The sequence below is a fragment of the Tursiops truncatus genome, chromosome 11 (assembly GCF_011762595.2).
Source record: "Tursiops truncatus isolate mTurTru1 chromosome 11, mTurTru1.mat.Y, whole genome shotgun sequence".
Classification (NCBI taxonomy): Eukaryota; Metazoa; Chordata; class Mammalia; order Artiodactyla; family Delphinidae; genus Tursiops; species Tursiops truncatus.
In genome coordinates, this window is record NC_047044.1 from 42,611,752 (window position 1) to 42,627,911 (window position 16,160).

Here is a 16,160-nt window from a genome sequence, read left to right on the forward strand (position 1 = left end):
CACCGCCTGCAAAAGAGGGTTCTCTTTTTCTTTTTGACCTCTCCGCTGCACACCCTGCATCACATTAAGAAAAGTGACATGCTTCCCTGGATTCTGGGTGACTGATGCAGGAGGTAACCATGTCAAGACAATTTCCATGTGATGATGAGTCTGAGCAGAGACTTGAATGACATAAAGGGCAATCCAGGAAGAGATCCATAAAAATAGCAATTCAGGCAAAGGAAACAGTAACTGAAATGGTCTCAAGATAGGAACTAGTTTTAGTACATTATGGAATAGAAATAAAACTACTAGGACTGGAGCTTAAGGTTAGGTTTGCATCATCACAGGAATCCTTGTCATTTCTACCATGATCTATTGGATTTATTGCTTCTGCAGCCCTGAGCTTCAATGTAAAGTGTATGACTACCCTGGGCTGCCATACTGGAAAACTTACATGGAGACATCCCATGAAAAGACCCTGAGACTATGTAGATGGCAAACTCTCAGTCAGTCTCAGCAGATCCAGACCACAGTCATTTCAGTCTTCCCATCTGAGGCCTCAGATATCATGGAGCAAGGATGAGCCATCCTTTGCCATGGTACCTGACCCACAAAACCATTAGAGGTAATAATAAGATGGCTCTGGTTTTAAGCCACAAAGTTTTGGAGTAGTTTGTGATGCAGCTCTAATCAGAACAGAATTTGGTTCTGGAAGTGTAGCACTGCTGCCCAAAGCATTTTCCATTGGCTTTGGGACCCAGTGGTAGACCAAAGCTGAAAGGGTCTCAAGGAGACTGTTAGTGGAAGCTGGAAATAACCTTGAGGAAACCATTGGCGAGGGCTTGAAGGAAAGTGAGGAAAATGTTACTGGAGATTGCAAACAGAGGTTTCTTTTTATGTAGTGGCAGAAAGTTTGACAGTACTGTTGCCTACGGTCACATGAGAAATAGAAAGGAAACCTAATGAACTCATAGATCTGGCAGGGGAGATTTTCAGGCAGAATGTACAAAGTGACAACTGGCTTCTTTTTGCTGCCTGTGATAAAACAGGAGAAGAAGAGATGCACCAAAGAAGAAGCCTCTAAATTTCTGAGCAGAATTTAGAGAAATTACATGAACCAGAAATTGCTGGATTTGAAAGTAAAACTGTTTCTTTTCTCAATCTTTCCCAGCAAAAGAATACCAAAGTAAGAAATCAAATTCAGATAGGGCTGTAGCATCCTTTGTTAAAATCCTCAAAAGATATAAGTTGGTATATCTCATAGGTACTTTCAGTTAGACAAAAGCCATCTAAGGAATTTAAGGGTATGCCACATAGACCTTCCCTGTTAAAACAATAGAACTCCTAAGACTGTGAAGGGTTTTGTATCCTAGCAGCCTCACAGGGAACCCAAGATTTAGATGGGCTTGAAGAAAAAGTATATGAATGTATCTTTTGTTTAATGGAATAGATCCTAATTTGATGCACAAAGATTTAAAAAGAATTATATTAGATTGGGCTAAAAGTGGCAGGGAAAGTTCAAAATGAAAGAGGCTTTTGGACTCTAACCTGCTTCAGATAAGAAGCAGGCTGAGAAGCATCCTTATATTTTGGAAGATTTTCTCTTATTTTTTGAATATAGATGACATATTAGAATAGGACATTAATTGAAAAATAGTGTCACTAAGTTAATTTTAAAATTAGAAGGACATCGATCTATAAACTTCTGAATACCCATTAAAAACCTTTTACTTTGTAAACGTATTGTATATTATGGGTTTTGTAATTTTCCAAGGAAATAATACATTTAGAATTCTTAAGAAAAGGAAGCAGAGCTGAGAGCACTAGGATTCCACTGTGAATGAGTAAGATTGAATCATCAGAAATCCAATGGGAAAAGAATCCAGTATCTAAAATTCTCGGTTGTAGAAACTCAAACTCATAAAGAGCAATTTCCTCCACATGGCTTGCAACATTCAATAAAATTCAACACAAATATTATTGAAAAAGACAACCTTTGCAGGCAAAACACCTGGATTCAAGTCTTATTTCCTCCAGTTACTAGAGGTTTGATTTCAGGCAATTTTAATAACCTTTCTATACCTACATAACTTTACCTCTAAAATGGGAATAGTCATTAACTTTAAAATGGGAATAATCATAGTACATATACTAAAGGATTGTTGTGAGAATTAAACGGAGGAATAAATGTAAATCATTTAACCCAGAATCCGGAAGATGGTAGTTACACAATAATATAATTATAATCATCAAATGCAATATAGTCAACATTGCAGTTATTTCATTATCATCATCATCTTCATTATCTTCATCATTGATCATTGTAAAGCAGGCATTAACCTGGGCATTGGGGATATAATTGTAGTCAAGAAAGCCTTGATTTCAGCCCTTATAGTCTAGCATGGGAGATAAGCAATTAAACAAGTAATTGCAATTCTGACTTCTAAGTGTCCCGATAGAGAAAATAAAGCATGCTATGTGCATATGCATAGTACTGAATCCACAGAACACAACATATTTTAGAGGACTGAGGAAGCCTGCGAGGAGATAATAATGTTTAAACTGAGATCTGAACGTTGAGTAGCAGTTAGACATGCGAGGAGAGATGGGAAGGTTCTAAGAAAAAGGAGTGGTATCTGAGAATTATCCTGAGGTAGTTCGAAGAAGGAGAAAGCGTCAGAAAGAAATGACCCAGGTGAGATGGACAGGGACATCTTAAGGAACTTGGGTTTATCCTAATTGCAAGAAATAGCCATTGGTAAGTAATAAAATAGGGCAGGGCATCATGAGTGTCTTTATTCTCTGAAAGACCATTTTGACTGCAATAAGCAGAATAGATTTTTTTTTTTTTTTTTGGTATCAATACTGAGGGCAGAGAGCTCTGTTAGGGAGCTGTGGATATTATGCAGATAACACATGGTGACTGCCTGGACAGTTAAGAATGGAAGGAAGTGAGCAGACATGAAAGCTGCTTAGGAGAAAGAATTTTTTGAACATGGTGACAGAGTTGATCTTGGATGTGAGATAGAAAGGGATTGAGTCATGAATGTTTATTTTCCAAGTTTTTAGCTTGAGCATATCAATACCACTCATAGATTTCAGGAGGAAGTTGGAAAAGCTGAATTGGGGATTGAAGATAATGGATGATGAGTTTAGTTCTAGGTATTGTGTTTGCAAGGCCTTTGGGACAATTTTTTTATTTTTGGTTATTGTCCACCACTATGCTTGCTTGCTTTCTTTTCTTTTTTTTTTTTTTTTGTTGCAGTACGCGGGCCTCTCACTGCTGTGGCCTCTCCCGTCGCGGAGCACAGGCTCCGGACGTGCAGGCTCAGCGGCCATGGCTCACGGGCCCAGCCGCTCCGCGGCATGTGGAATCTTCCTGGACCGGGGCACGAACCCGTGTCCCCTGCATCGGCAGGCGGACTCTCAAACACTGCGCCACCCGGGAAGCCCCCACAACTATGCTTTCTAAGTTGGTTCTACTGCCTAATACTTTTTTTTTTTTTGTCATTGCCTAAAAGGGGACAAAATAATTGAAATGACTACTAGTAAAAGCAGAAAGTATTGCTTTTAGGGTTAGGGAGGAGTATGTATTGTGAGTATTCTCTTGGTTTAATATTTCATTAATAAATGTGTCACCCATCACAGTAATGAAATGAAATCAACTAAAGATGCTCTTAAATCTATTTAACTAAATGTCCCAATTTAATTATGGCAATAAAAAAAGATTCAGGACATTCAGAGAATACTGGACTTTTAAAGATTATATATCATACTACGGAGTTAAAATTGATGCGTGTTTTTCTTTTTTTTTCTTGATAGAAATTTGAAACGTGTTTTATATCTCTTGGAAACAATTAACTGTGTGTTTCAGTATGGGGCATAACATTTTCTCTGAGAGGTTATTTTGTCATGCTAATTCATATGGAGTTTTAAACTATTTTTCACCTCTGTTCCCAAAATTGCATGATATTCTATGCTATCCCATAGTTCCATTTCTTTAAAAAAAAATAAAAATAAATTGAAAAGCAGGTTTCCATGCTCTGGTTAAAGAAGAATTTCAATAATATTTGTCTCTGTCTGGTTCCTTTTTAGAACTGCTCCTTTGCCCTGATATTATTTTTACTTCACTCAATTCTGTTTGAAACCTGAATATGGTAGCTTTTCAGAAGCCTGTTTTCCTACCTGTCTAGTTCTATTTCTAAATAATGAAGCTAAAATGGTGTGCTTATATTTGCTTTAGTCTTATTGCAAGTCTCTTTCAGCTTTCCTCATTCTTTGAGCTCATACTTTTATTTCCTGGGGAAACCCACCAGATTATTTCCGACCTTTTGCAAAACAATATTTGTGACTCATCGTTTCCATTCTTCTCCTCTTGTATTAAATAAATCCAAACAAAGTCCTTCTTAAAAATCTGGTTTACTTCCCTACTTTGATTTCTGCTTTTTTTTCGTATGCTGTTTATTAAACAGAAGGAAGAGATACAGCTCTGAGATACTGTGATAATGGGTTTTCAATTCACTATACAATTGGTATACTTCAAATATGGTATTTATTTTTTGTTATGTCTATTTTCTTCTATTTCCTATTCAAATCATGGTTCTACATATATTCAAATCACGGCTCTACTATTTATTCTCTGACTAGGACACAAGCATTGAGATTAAATGCCTGTGTGTTTGAAAGTTACCATCTGTGTCTTATTAGTCATGTGACACTGGGCAAGTTATTTTAAAATTACGAAATCTCAGTCTCCTTATCAGTAAAATGCTGGTAAAATCATAGGTTGAGGATCAAATGAGTTACATCTAAAGCTCTTGGCCTTTTATTTTGCTCTTAAGTACTTAAAATTGTTTTGACTACTGCAGTTGCTAACAATTCTCTTTCCTTAATCACTCTGACAATCCCTGGCCTAATGTGAAGAAAATAAGTGTTTCAACACTTGCTTCTTAGACTTACTGTAATACTAATAAAATAATACATATATATGTCTATAGTTTGTCCTTAATAAATGTTAGTTCCCTTCCTGCTCCAGTCCTCTCTAATATATTCTGCAGATGCAATGTTCAGCTAATTTCTTGTTACATATTTATAAACATTCACTTCCATACAGCTTCCTATGCACATTTCATAAAGTGTAGGATGCTTTTTAAAAACACAGATTTCCGGGCTTTCCTGGTGGCGCAGTGGTTGGGAGTCCGCCTGCCAATGCAGGGGACACGGGTTCGAGCCCTGGTCCGGGAGGATCCCACATGCCGCGGAGCAGGTAAGCCCGTGCGCCACAACTACCGAGCCTGTGCTCTAGAGCGCGCGAGCCACAGCTACTGAGCCTGTGCGCCTAGAGCCCGTGCTCTGCAGCGAGAGAGGCCACCGCAGTCAGAGGCCCGTGCACCGCAACGAAGAGTAGCCCCCGCTTCCCGCAGCTGGAGAGAGACCGCGCGCAGCAACAAAGACCCAATGCAGCCAAAAATAAATAAATAAAATAAAATAATTAAAAACAAACAAACAAACAAAACAAAAAACAAAAAAAATAAAAAAAACCCCCACAGATTTCCAACTGCAGAAACTGGTGCAGACCAAACCAACTGAATCAAAATCTCAGGGTGGAGACTTGCATTTTGAAAGGCTTCTTAGGGGAGTCTGATGCACTTTAAAGCATAGAACTCTCCAGCCCGGGGAGAGGGAGAACATATAAAGAGAGGGAATCTATAAATGTATACAACGTAGTAGAGTAAGCCATACAGATATGAAATAATTAGCAGGAGAAGGCAGGAAAGTACTAAAAATACAGATTATAAAATTTTAATGAAATATCTTATCTAGCATCCATGACCTATTGAGGAACAAGGACAATAGGAAGTAAAGTGCACCTGCCAATAATTTAACCCTTAGCAGTAAAACAGTTGGCTACTCTAGGAGAAACTACTGCAAATTGACCCATTTGTAAGTTAAAATGACATCAAGTAGTGCAGCGTGAATAACGGGCTGTTCCATTTACCAAAGCTTACCTACCTATCTACCTACCTATCTATCTATCTATCTATCTATCATCATCTATTTAAATGAATGGTTGGCACAGAGGACTATGACCCAGAATTTTTCATAACAAGAGGCTATTTTCAACTCTTGCTTTTAATGGTCATCAGTCAACATGATCCTATATTAGTGGGAAATTTTTCTCATCCTTTCTAAATGCCTTTTCTTAGCACTCTTGCACATTAATTTTATAAGCATACAGTAAGCTCAAATTGGCTAAATGTCTATGTTGTTATGCTGAGTATTTATGCAGAGCCTCTGACTCTTGATAACCAATGCAAATATGTATTTCTTACAAATTAAATGACCAAGTTGTAAAACTAGTAATCCATGAATTCTTTGTATTTAGGTCTATCTTATCATAATTGTCACAAGTAACTATGTTGGATAGTAAAAAAAAAGTGTATTGCATAAACTAGGTCATTAAAAGATGGTTAATACATATATTTTTAAATTAAAATAATTTGATAAGAATACAGACATATTGCAAGGATTCTAGAATTTTGGTTTCATTACATCGTTATGGACTATTCAGTATTTGAGCTAGTTTTGACCTCTCAGCAAGGCAGTATGCTATAACAGATAAGAGTTAGGATTGCCATCAGAAAATACGGGTTATGGTCCTGCTTCTGCCAATTAGTAACTATGTGATTTTGGGGTGAGACTTCGTCCTCATTTGACAGTGAAAGTTACTATTCATAGATGCTTAAAATATGCCAGAAACTTTTTAAGTGTTTTATTGGCCTTATGCCATTTAATTCCCATAGTAACTATAGTGTCATCTTCCTCATTCTATAGAAGAGAAAATTGAGGCTCAAGGAGATGGGTAATTTTCTCTAGGTCAGACATCTAGCGAGTGACACTCAGAAGATAAACTCCATTTTATCTGTCTCCAAGGCCTGTGGAATCAACCACCGTAAAATATTACCTCTCAAAAAGTTATCGTTTAAGAAAATGTATATCATATATTGTTAGTTTTTTTAGAATTCACAATACATGATATAAATGTTAGTTATTGTTAAGAGGTCAGGTAAGTAGGCTCGTTTTTTACTTTTCAGATGAAGGGACCTTAGAGGATGAATCAGCTTGTATAACAAACCATTCTAAAACTTAATAGTCTCTACATAGTCTTTTCTTTAGTTCTTGATTCTGTGGGTCAGTGCATCTGGGCTTGGTTCAGCTGGACAGCTCTTCTGGACACATGTATAAGGGCAAGGCAGTTCTACTTCTGGAGATTAGCTGGGTATCCTCCAGGGGCAGAGATGAGAAGTTTTAGCTGTTGGTGCAGGGTGCTTTATATCTTTTAGGGGTTTATTTCTTTTAAATCCTTATTGTATTATGTCCTCTTACTTGTTTTCTAGTACTATTTTTCTTTGTACCAAAGAGGTGTGTGTGTGTGTGTGTGTGTGTGTGTGTGTGTGTGGCCGGGTGTGTGTGTGATGGTATATATGTCTCTCATCATCAAGCAGGCCAGCTAAGGCTTGTTCTTGTAGCACTAGGGTAGGGTTCCAAGAAAGACAGAGAGCAGAAGCACACAAGACCTTCTGAAGCCAAGGCTTTGAACTGGTACAAAAATCACTTGCACTTTTTCTATTGGCCAAAGCAAGTTACAAAGCCTGTATAGATTCAAGGGCTGGAGAAACAGACTTAATGGGAGCAGATGCAAAATCACATTACAAAGGGGCATACCTAAAGGAGGGGATGGGAACTTCTGGCCATCTTAAAAATTTACTGCAGAGAAATTTTGCTTATGAATATGTTGCTTTCTGAAGGTGAATAATATTTAAATAATCATTATACTGGACTTTAAAAGAGTTAATTTGTTAAAGTGTTAACATTTGACAAGTATGTCATTCTGACAGTCACAATGTGGCTTTATGAGATCAATCCACATTTCTGGTGGTGATGTAGCACAGTTTCTGAAGCCTTCTGTGATGCTGACTCAAGGATATAAAGGAAGCAGTATTTCAATTGCTTCTCTGCAAGAGGTAATGTCCATACATCTTTTAAATCCTTGCTCTACACAGACCAACAAAGGAAACCACAACTGTTTTTTCCTTCTCAGTTTTCCATTGCCATCTTTCAAAGGTTTGCTTCCCCGCCGTCCCACACACTTTTATGTGTGTTTTACAGCAGGATCAATGGAGTTAGTTAGCTGGAGGGGTTTTCTGTTCTCTCCTGTCTTATATAATGAAGCCTGGGTATTTGTCTTAGGATCTTCCCCTCTTATAATGACCAGGAAAAAAAATGCGAGACTGTTATTTCATTCACTGTTTCATTTATCAATTCTCCATTGATAAGGACATCTCATCCTTTTACCTTCCCACATTCTTATTTTCAAATTTATCCAAAATCTTCTCTAATTTCACATCTATTTCTTTATGAATCACAAGAAAATTCTGAATTCTTCTAAAAGATGATCCTTTTGCCATTGTGATTATTTCCAGAGAGCTTATATAACCTCAGACTCAACTTGATTCGTTAGATCTTTGTTTTCGCCTTTCCCCCCATGAGTCCTTTGCATTATTTTTCACTTTTCTTTTGGTTTCTATATGGAGCCTTTCTAATACAAACTTAACATTATCAAGCTAAAAGCTTTCATTATTGATTCCTGCCATCTGTAGGAGTTATCTTTCTGGAAGTCTTGTAATTTAGTGTGAATACTTCCTCCATTTAAATTAACAGGGGTAATTTATGTAAAGCATTTTGCACATAGTAAGCTCTCACTAAATGCTATCTATAAATATAAATGCTGCTGCTACTACACTTACTATTACTAATTTATTTTAAAGCAAACCATATGCCTTTTTCTCCCTATTGAATTTACATTAAGCTATATAAGGAACTATCTAGACAATATGAGAATGCATGTTAGAATCTGAACATAATTTTTCTTTGTAAATTTTCTGGCAATGGAATTTACTATCACTGCTACTTTTAGAAATGCCTCAGTGTGCAAAACTAGAATCATTCCCTCAGTATTTAAGCTTTACATTTTTTTGTTAGTAAAATTTATATTTTCACAAGGCTAGGTAGGTTATTATTACACATTTACTGTCATATTGTTAGTAAATTTCTTATAAATGTACACTTACCATATTTTCTTGCATTAGTTTCCTAGACATTAGTGGCCTTCCAAAGACTTTGTAGTTTGTTTAGTTATTTACTGTCATAACAGGTAGTTTTCTTTAGTGAATTGTTTATATTTAATTGCCTGCCTTGCAGCCCTGTATATTGCTAAAACTTTTTCATTAGTAACTCACAACTCTTGCTCTTTCCATAATGTCAATATCAGTATCTGTTTTTCAAAGAGACTTCCTCCTACATAAAACCTGGTGTTTTACCTACTCCATGGACTTCAAGTTCAAGCCTATCAATCTATCTCCATGGACTATGGTCTCTCTCTTCCTTCCTTCCTTTCTTTTCTTTCTAGAAATACAGACACAGAAACACATAATCCATTGGTGGTAAGGTCTGATATGGGCTGCTCTGTGTCTCAGCCTTCCCCTCAAACCTCCCCTCCCCCCAAAAAGAGACGTGGGAGTCCTAACCTCCAGTACCTCAGAATGCCATCTTATTTGGAGATAAGGTCTTTACAGAGGTGTCAAGTTAAAATGAAATTATTAAGGTGGCACCTAATCCTATACGACTAGTGTTCGTATATAAAGGAGAAATTTGTTCACAGAGACAGGCATGCATAAAGGAAAAATGATGTAAAGAGACACAGAGAGAAGACAGCCATCTATAAGCCAAGGAGAAAGGCCTTGAAGAGGTCCATTTCTCACAACCCTCAGAAGGAACCAACCCTGACAACACCTTAATCTGGAACTTCTAGCTTCCAGAACTGTGAGATAATAAATTTCTGCTGTTTAAACAATCCAGTTTGTGGTGCTTTTTATGACAGCCCTAGCAAACTAATACAAGGTGCAATAAAAATTTGAGAAAGGGAGAAATTGGCTAAAGAGATCATTGCTTCGTTACTTGGATATCTGTAGCTTGTCTTTTTAGCTTCTGATAAACCTGAATTTTTACTTGCTAGAGCATTATGTTCCTGGAATAAACTTTTAAAACTTGTTTTGTTTTATATAACCATGATGTGGTGACTGGAGACCTACATTTCACTGAAAAGAACAAGCCAGAGCCATGGATAAGACGCGAGAAACCGGACACACTTGTCACCTGTAAGTAGAGCTCTCTCCCTTCAGCTGCCATTAAGAAAAAAAAAATGCACTTTGTCTTAGATTTTCTCTCTCACTTGTTGGGAGGGGTGCGGCAGCAGGAAGAGAAAGGGTGTAGACAGTGGGGTGTAAATAACGCAGACAGACGCTCCAGAGAGGGTGGGAATACAGCTTCACTGAAGAAAAATAGAGGAACCTGGTTGGTACAACAGAGCTTCCCCAGGTCCACCCACCACCCACCGTTCCCCGAGCTCTGGGCTTTGGCGGCGGGGGCTGAAGGCGAGCGGCGGGGAAGGGACAGCTCCAGCAGCGGCTGCTTAGCGGGGAGAAGCGAGACCTGCAGGTCCAAGTCGGAGCCGGGTGGTCTCACCTTCGAGTGGGTGAGCTCTCCGGACCTCGGGTCAGCTCCGCGGCAGCCAAGGCCGGCTCTCTGCCGGCTCCCGGCTGGGTCGCGGAGCGTCGGCTGGACCCGCCCCGAGCTCCATGGTCCGCCCGGCCCCGCGCGATGGTGACTCTGGGCGCCGAGGTTGGCGCGGAGCGAGCCCACAGCAGCTCGCACAATGAGGGCGGGTGGCGCGGCGCGCGGCCGGCGGGGGCTGTCTCCGCGAGCCCAGCGCCACGGGAAGCGGCCCAGCCACCCGAACCCGAAAAACGCCAACAAGTAGTTTCTTGTTGGAGAAGGGCGGCTCGGCTGGGTGTCGGGACTCCGTCCGGCTGCCCGGAGCACCTCGTCCACTCGGACACCATAGCAGAACCACTTTTCTCTCGGTCTCGTTAAGGTACCTAGAGGCGGGAGGGCAAGGGGCTGATTTGCCGGGAAGGGCGTGCTGACCCTGCAAGGCAGGCATCCCCCCTCCGTTCCGCAGTAGGATTGGAGAGGTGAAGCCCAGGGGAGAGGTGGCTGGGAGATCGGAAACGGGGACACTGTCAGCCAGGACTCCCAGCTCGGGGATGCAGGGGGTGTGCCTCCAGCAGCTTTTCCCCGGGCCTCGCTCCTCCTAGAAAGCACCCCTCCGCCCGCAAGACGTTTGCATTTCTTGGGAAAGGGGGATGGGGTGGGATGTACTTATCACTTCTGCTCCCCAAAATGGATCCTAGTCAGTCGTTTCCTTTCCCAAGTAATAATAATTTCAACAATAGCAGCAATGTGAAAAGGAAATTGGATCAGGAAATTTGGGAGAGGTCTCCCTGGTGAAAGGCACCAGCAGGGACTTTTTTTTTGCTCTGACTTCCGCGTTCAGTCTATTTGCCTGGCCCGGGAAGGGGAGTAGAGGTCGCGCAAGGGGCACTCCCCGCGAGCCGGCAACAGCGGGCTGTCCAGAGTTCACCGAGAGTACGCGTTTAGTGGGGGCTCGCCGCCCAGTCTGGGGGTCTCTCACCCAACACTGCCAAGTTGCCTGGGCAGAGAGAACTCCCTGCCTAAGGGAACAGCCTCCCGGAGAGGGTAGGAGGGAGAGGGTCTCGGACTATGAGGGAGGAAAGGGACGGGGCACTGGGAGAGGACGGGGGGTGGGGAGAGGGGGAGGGGAGGACTTAGGAGGGAAAGATAAGGGGTTTGGGGAGAGAGAGAGAGGGGGAGAGTTAGGGGCTGGGAACAGGTGAGACTTGAGAGAGGACAGAGGGCAGAGAGGGTGAAGGGTGAAAAGATGAAGGAGACAGAGCAGAGGGAGAAAGGTGTGAGGCGGGTAAAAGGTGTCAAGGAAGGTCAAGGAAGATTCAGACTGCTATCTCCTCAGTTCTCTAGAAACCTGGGAAAGGTATGATGCTTGAGGCGGGGACAGGGCTGGGCGCCAAACTCATCCTGGGAGGGCCCTTTGCCCCTCGCCTTTCTGTCAACCCTGCATCTTGGGACTCTCGGGCTGGGAGTGGGGGTGGGAGTCACAGCGCGGCTCCGCCGGCCGAGATCTTTAACTTGGTGCTGTGTTCGCCTCCCCCCAGTCATGTCTAAGGCACAGAGATGGGCAAGATCGAGAACAACGAGAGGGTGATCCTCAATGTCGGGGGCACTCGGCACGAAACCTACCGCAGCACCCTCAAGACCCTGCCCGGGACGCGCCTGGCCCTTCTCGCCGCCTCCGAGCCCCAGGGCGACTGCCTGAAGGCGGCGGGCGACAAGCTGCAGCCGTCGCCCCCTACGCTCTCGCCGCCGCCGCGACCGCCCCCGCTGTCCCCCGGGCCGGGCGGCTGCTTCGAGGGCGGCGCGGGCAACTGCAGCGTCCGCGGCGGCGGCGACTACCCCCGGGGCAGCCGCGAGTTCTTCTTCGACCGGCACCCGGGCGTCTTCGCCTATGTGCTCAACTACTACCGCACCGGCAAGCTGCACTGCCCCGCCGACGTGTGCGGGCCGCTGTTCGAGGAGGAGCTGGCCTTCTGGGGCATCGACGAGACCGACGTGGAGCCCTGCTGCTGGATGACTTACCGGCAACACCGCGACGCCGAAGAGGCGCTCGACATCTTCGAGACCCCCGACCTCATCGGCGGCGACCCTGGCGACGACGAGGACCTGGCGGCCAAGAGGCTTGGCATTGAGGACGCCGCGGGCCTGGGGGGCCCCGACGGCAAGTCCGGCCGCTGGAGGAGGCTGCAGCCCCGCATGTGGGCCCTCTTTGAGGACCCCTACTCGTCCAGAGCCGCCAGGGTAAGGCCAGAGTCGCCCCCTTCCCTGCTGCGCCAACTTCTCCCAACTCCTTCCGCAACTTCCTGTTCTTTTCCGCCGAGGCCTCTGGGATGGGGGCAGGGGGAGAAGAGAACAGGGTTCCCTAACCAGGAGACGAGGGGCCCCTCCCGTGCAGGGTAAACTCAGGGACTCTGGCCCCGATCCTCCCTGCTCCCTACCCCCCGCCCCCCAGCATCCCCCTCCTCTCCTCCTCAACTGCAACTGAGATTTACTTCAGCAGATGGGACCGAAAGGGCAAATGTCGGCTACTCTGGGCGAGTCTGTCCGGACCCCTGTTCTGAAACCGCTATCACACTTTCTGTTGAGTTTCTTTTTCTAACTCTTGTTCCAACGTTTTCTTTAGCTCGGATGGCCCTTCAGGCCTCTGGTCATCACTATTGGACCTTTACAGTGAGACCTGACACTGCTGCGCACCTGACTCCCCCAGAGCAGTGGCTCCAATTAGGGATCTAATCTGAGGACAGTAGAGGAGAAATGGAATATATGTCCGTGGTTGGGCCGGGAGAGGGTGTGCCAGGAGGTTCATTTTGTGAAAATCTCCCGAATGTTGTTTGCGCCTGTGTCCTTCCAAGAGAGAGCAGTGCTGGGTTTGCTTGTCCCCGTGAGTTGACGGGATAGCCCACCTGCACAGTGAATTTTGGAGTCTGATGCCTTTCCCCTTGTGCTGTATCTGTGTTTTCTACAGGTTGAACGCCAATTGGTCACTTTGGTGATCCTGGTTTAGTGGGAGTCTCTAAATTAAAGACTGGGTAATTTAGATTGTAGGCAACTTTATTATACTCTATAGATTGTGATCCCATCCTCAATTTTTCTTTTCAGTCTTTAGCTTGAGTGACAGTTTAAATTTAGTCCTTGATACCCACGATTAATTCTTCAAAATCCCAATGAAGAGATTATAAAAGTAACTAATAATGGTTTCTCTAGTTTTAAAGGAAAGAAAAGAAATATAAACAACCCAAAATTATACAGTATGTGAATGGTTTTTAATTATATGTGAGAACAGAGTACTGTATTTAGTTAAATCTTTGTAACTGCATGTGTCTGGTTTGCTTCTGACACCCAGAAAAGATTCCCCTTGGGCAGAATGGGAATTCTCCCAGCTTAACTTTGGCTATATCCTCATTATTGTGTTTCCCTGAATGTCAGAAGTCTCTGCATCTGAGATGTTGTGCAGCTGATAACATGTCAGAAGATGTGCTTCTGATACCACTTTAGTAGAAGTCTGAGGATATGTTTTGTTTTCAATTTGAAATAGAATATCAAAGAGACAATTTAAAGCATTGCTACTTTATGGGATCTGGTATTTAAATGCATACATAAATTCTAGTATGCCCATGTTCTCATATTTGAATGTAGAATTACTAACTTCAACTCTGAAATCTTCCTTCTAAGACCATTCTATAAATTCAGCAAGAGTTGGCATTCAGGGGAAAAAAAGTGCATATTATTTATTTAAGTTAAATCATAGACTCATGACCCTTACCTCTGTTGTTTTGGATTTCAGCCGAGTGCTACAGTGCTCTTTCCACTTGGCAGCTAAAAAGATAATCTGCATTTGTTTTCAGACTCATCCTATAATTTTCTTATTTTATGTGGTACAAAAAAAGACAGGAAGTTTTATTATCTTTCCTCATAATAATAGAATACATTTTATTGTAGACCAGGTTGCACAGCAAAAACTTTAAGATGTTCAGTTTTTATTATTGCTATGGTAATTGATTCTATTGATTATTGGTCAATGGCTAGACTATTGAACTGAAAATAGTTTTTTTTTAAATCTTACTAAGATTTCATTGTAGTAATATTAAGGATTTGACCTGCATCCCTTTTAGGTGAGGAAAAGAACACAGATAGATTAGAGATTAATACAAGGTCAAAGAGCCATTAGAAGCAGAATCAGCTCAGAATCATAGACCTGGAAAATTTCTTTGAGATCACCTCGTGAGGACCCTGTATTTTGTAGATGAGGAAAATGAAGACTGCAGATACTAAGTGAGGGCCAAGGTCATACAGCGAGTTATTAGCAGAGCCAAAATTATGCTGGAGGTCTCATGACATCCCCCCCAGGCCCTTTCCACCACAACCACTGATTATAACTGACTGTCTGGCTTGTGAAATCTCTGCATATAGTGTTGCTCTTGAGATTTAATGCAGCATAGGACAGTCACTAGAATTCTAACTTTGAAAGGTCATCTATGACATATGTGTGTATATATATATATATATATTTTTCCAGGTCTTTGGCTGTACCACCCAACATTAGAGTGCAAATATGGGATTCCAGTTTTCTTAAAATGAAGCCTGTTTTAACTTTCCATTTTTATTGACCACTTGATATGTAATGTTTTCCTTTTTGTTCAGATTGGCTAACATTTGTGGGACTTGTCTTCAAGAAAATCCCTTTTCAAATTATTAGGGGTTGCCTGAAGAATACTCAGAAGTCACCATTCTATTTAAATGTGATTTAATATTTTTATATGGACACTTTTAGTTCAGATGCTTGACAGACAATGTTATCTGACTACTTTGATAAATAGAATTACATTGGGAGGTCACTGGATGAAATTATATTTTGCATGGACATGATTCTAGGAGACATAAAATCAATTATGAAGTGGTTTGTTTTAGCTGTGGTCTTACTGTCACAAGTCTCATTCTTAATAGAAGTATTTAACTTTTATAAGCCCTCTTACTTTTCATTTTACATTAGTTCATCTTTTATTGATATACTTGAGATGAACAATTTTAACTGTCCAAATTCTATTTTCAATTTGTTACACCTGTTTCAACATTGTCCTTATCCTTTCCCAACATTGAGGAGATTGGCTCAATTTTATAATAGACATGTTTAATTTCTAACTTTTATGATCTAAAGTGGCAGACTGAAACAAGAGTGATAGGAACTGGATAATTAATTGAATTCTACAACATTGTATTTTTGCCTTTTGTTTTGGTTGGCATTTCCCCCTCCTCTATTACTTTTAATTTATGATGTAAATACATATTTGAGAGGTCTAAATTGTTCAGGTTAACTTGGTAAATAAGTTTATACTTTTCATTTATGAATTGTATCCTTAAGAATAGTATTCCAAAATAGAAATTTATAAAAATTTAAATATAAGTTGTCATGGAAACCTGTTGTTCAGAAAATGAGATCAGGAAAGAAAAGGTGAGATTATTCCGTTGATGCCATTGAGTGATACTTACAAATAGTAAAAAACAAGGAGGCATAGATGTTTTTGTAAAAATGTTCTGCATTGTGTATTTCCAATTTAATGTCTAAGTTT

The 16,160-nt window shown here is 41.5% G+C and overlaps 1 protein-coding gene across 5 annotated transcripts in view; it reads left to right on the top strand.

Annotated features, from left to right (window-relative positions):
- Nucleotides 1–10,296: 10,296 nt before the first annotated feature.
- KCNC2 (potassium voltage-gated channel subfamily C member 2) overlaps nucleotides 10,297–16,160 on the top strand; it is a 198,863-nt gene continuing 192,999 nt past the window's right edge. For 2 of the 5 annotated variants that reach the window (XR_012324289.1, XM_019952044.3), the window contains exons 1-2: nucleotides 10,447–10,975; nucleotides 12,135–12,834. Coding sequence is in view for 4 of the 5 variants with exons in the window: in XM_019952044.3 (XP_019807603.2) it covers nucleotides 12,154–12,834 (681 nt within the window). In the remaining variant the exon portion in view is untranslated. Of the gene's footprint in view, nucleotides 10,396–10,446; nucleotides 10,976–11,010; nucleotides 11,641–11,820; nucleotides 11,954–12,134; nucleotides 12,835–16,160 lie in introns of those variants that run through there. The other 3 variants (XM_033866313.2, XM_073788393.1, XM_073788394.1) reach the window with 3 other exon arrangements.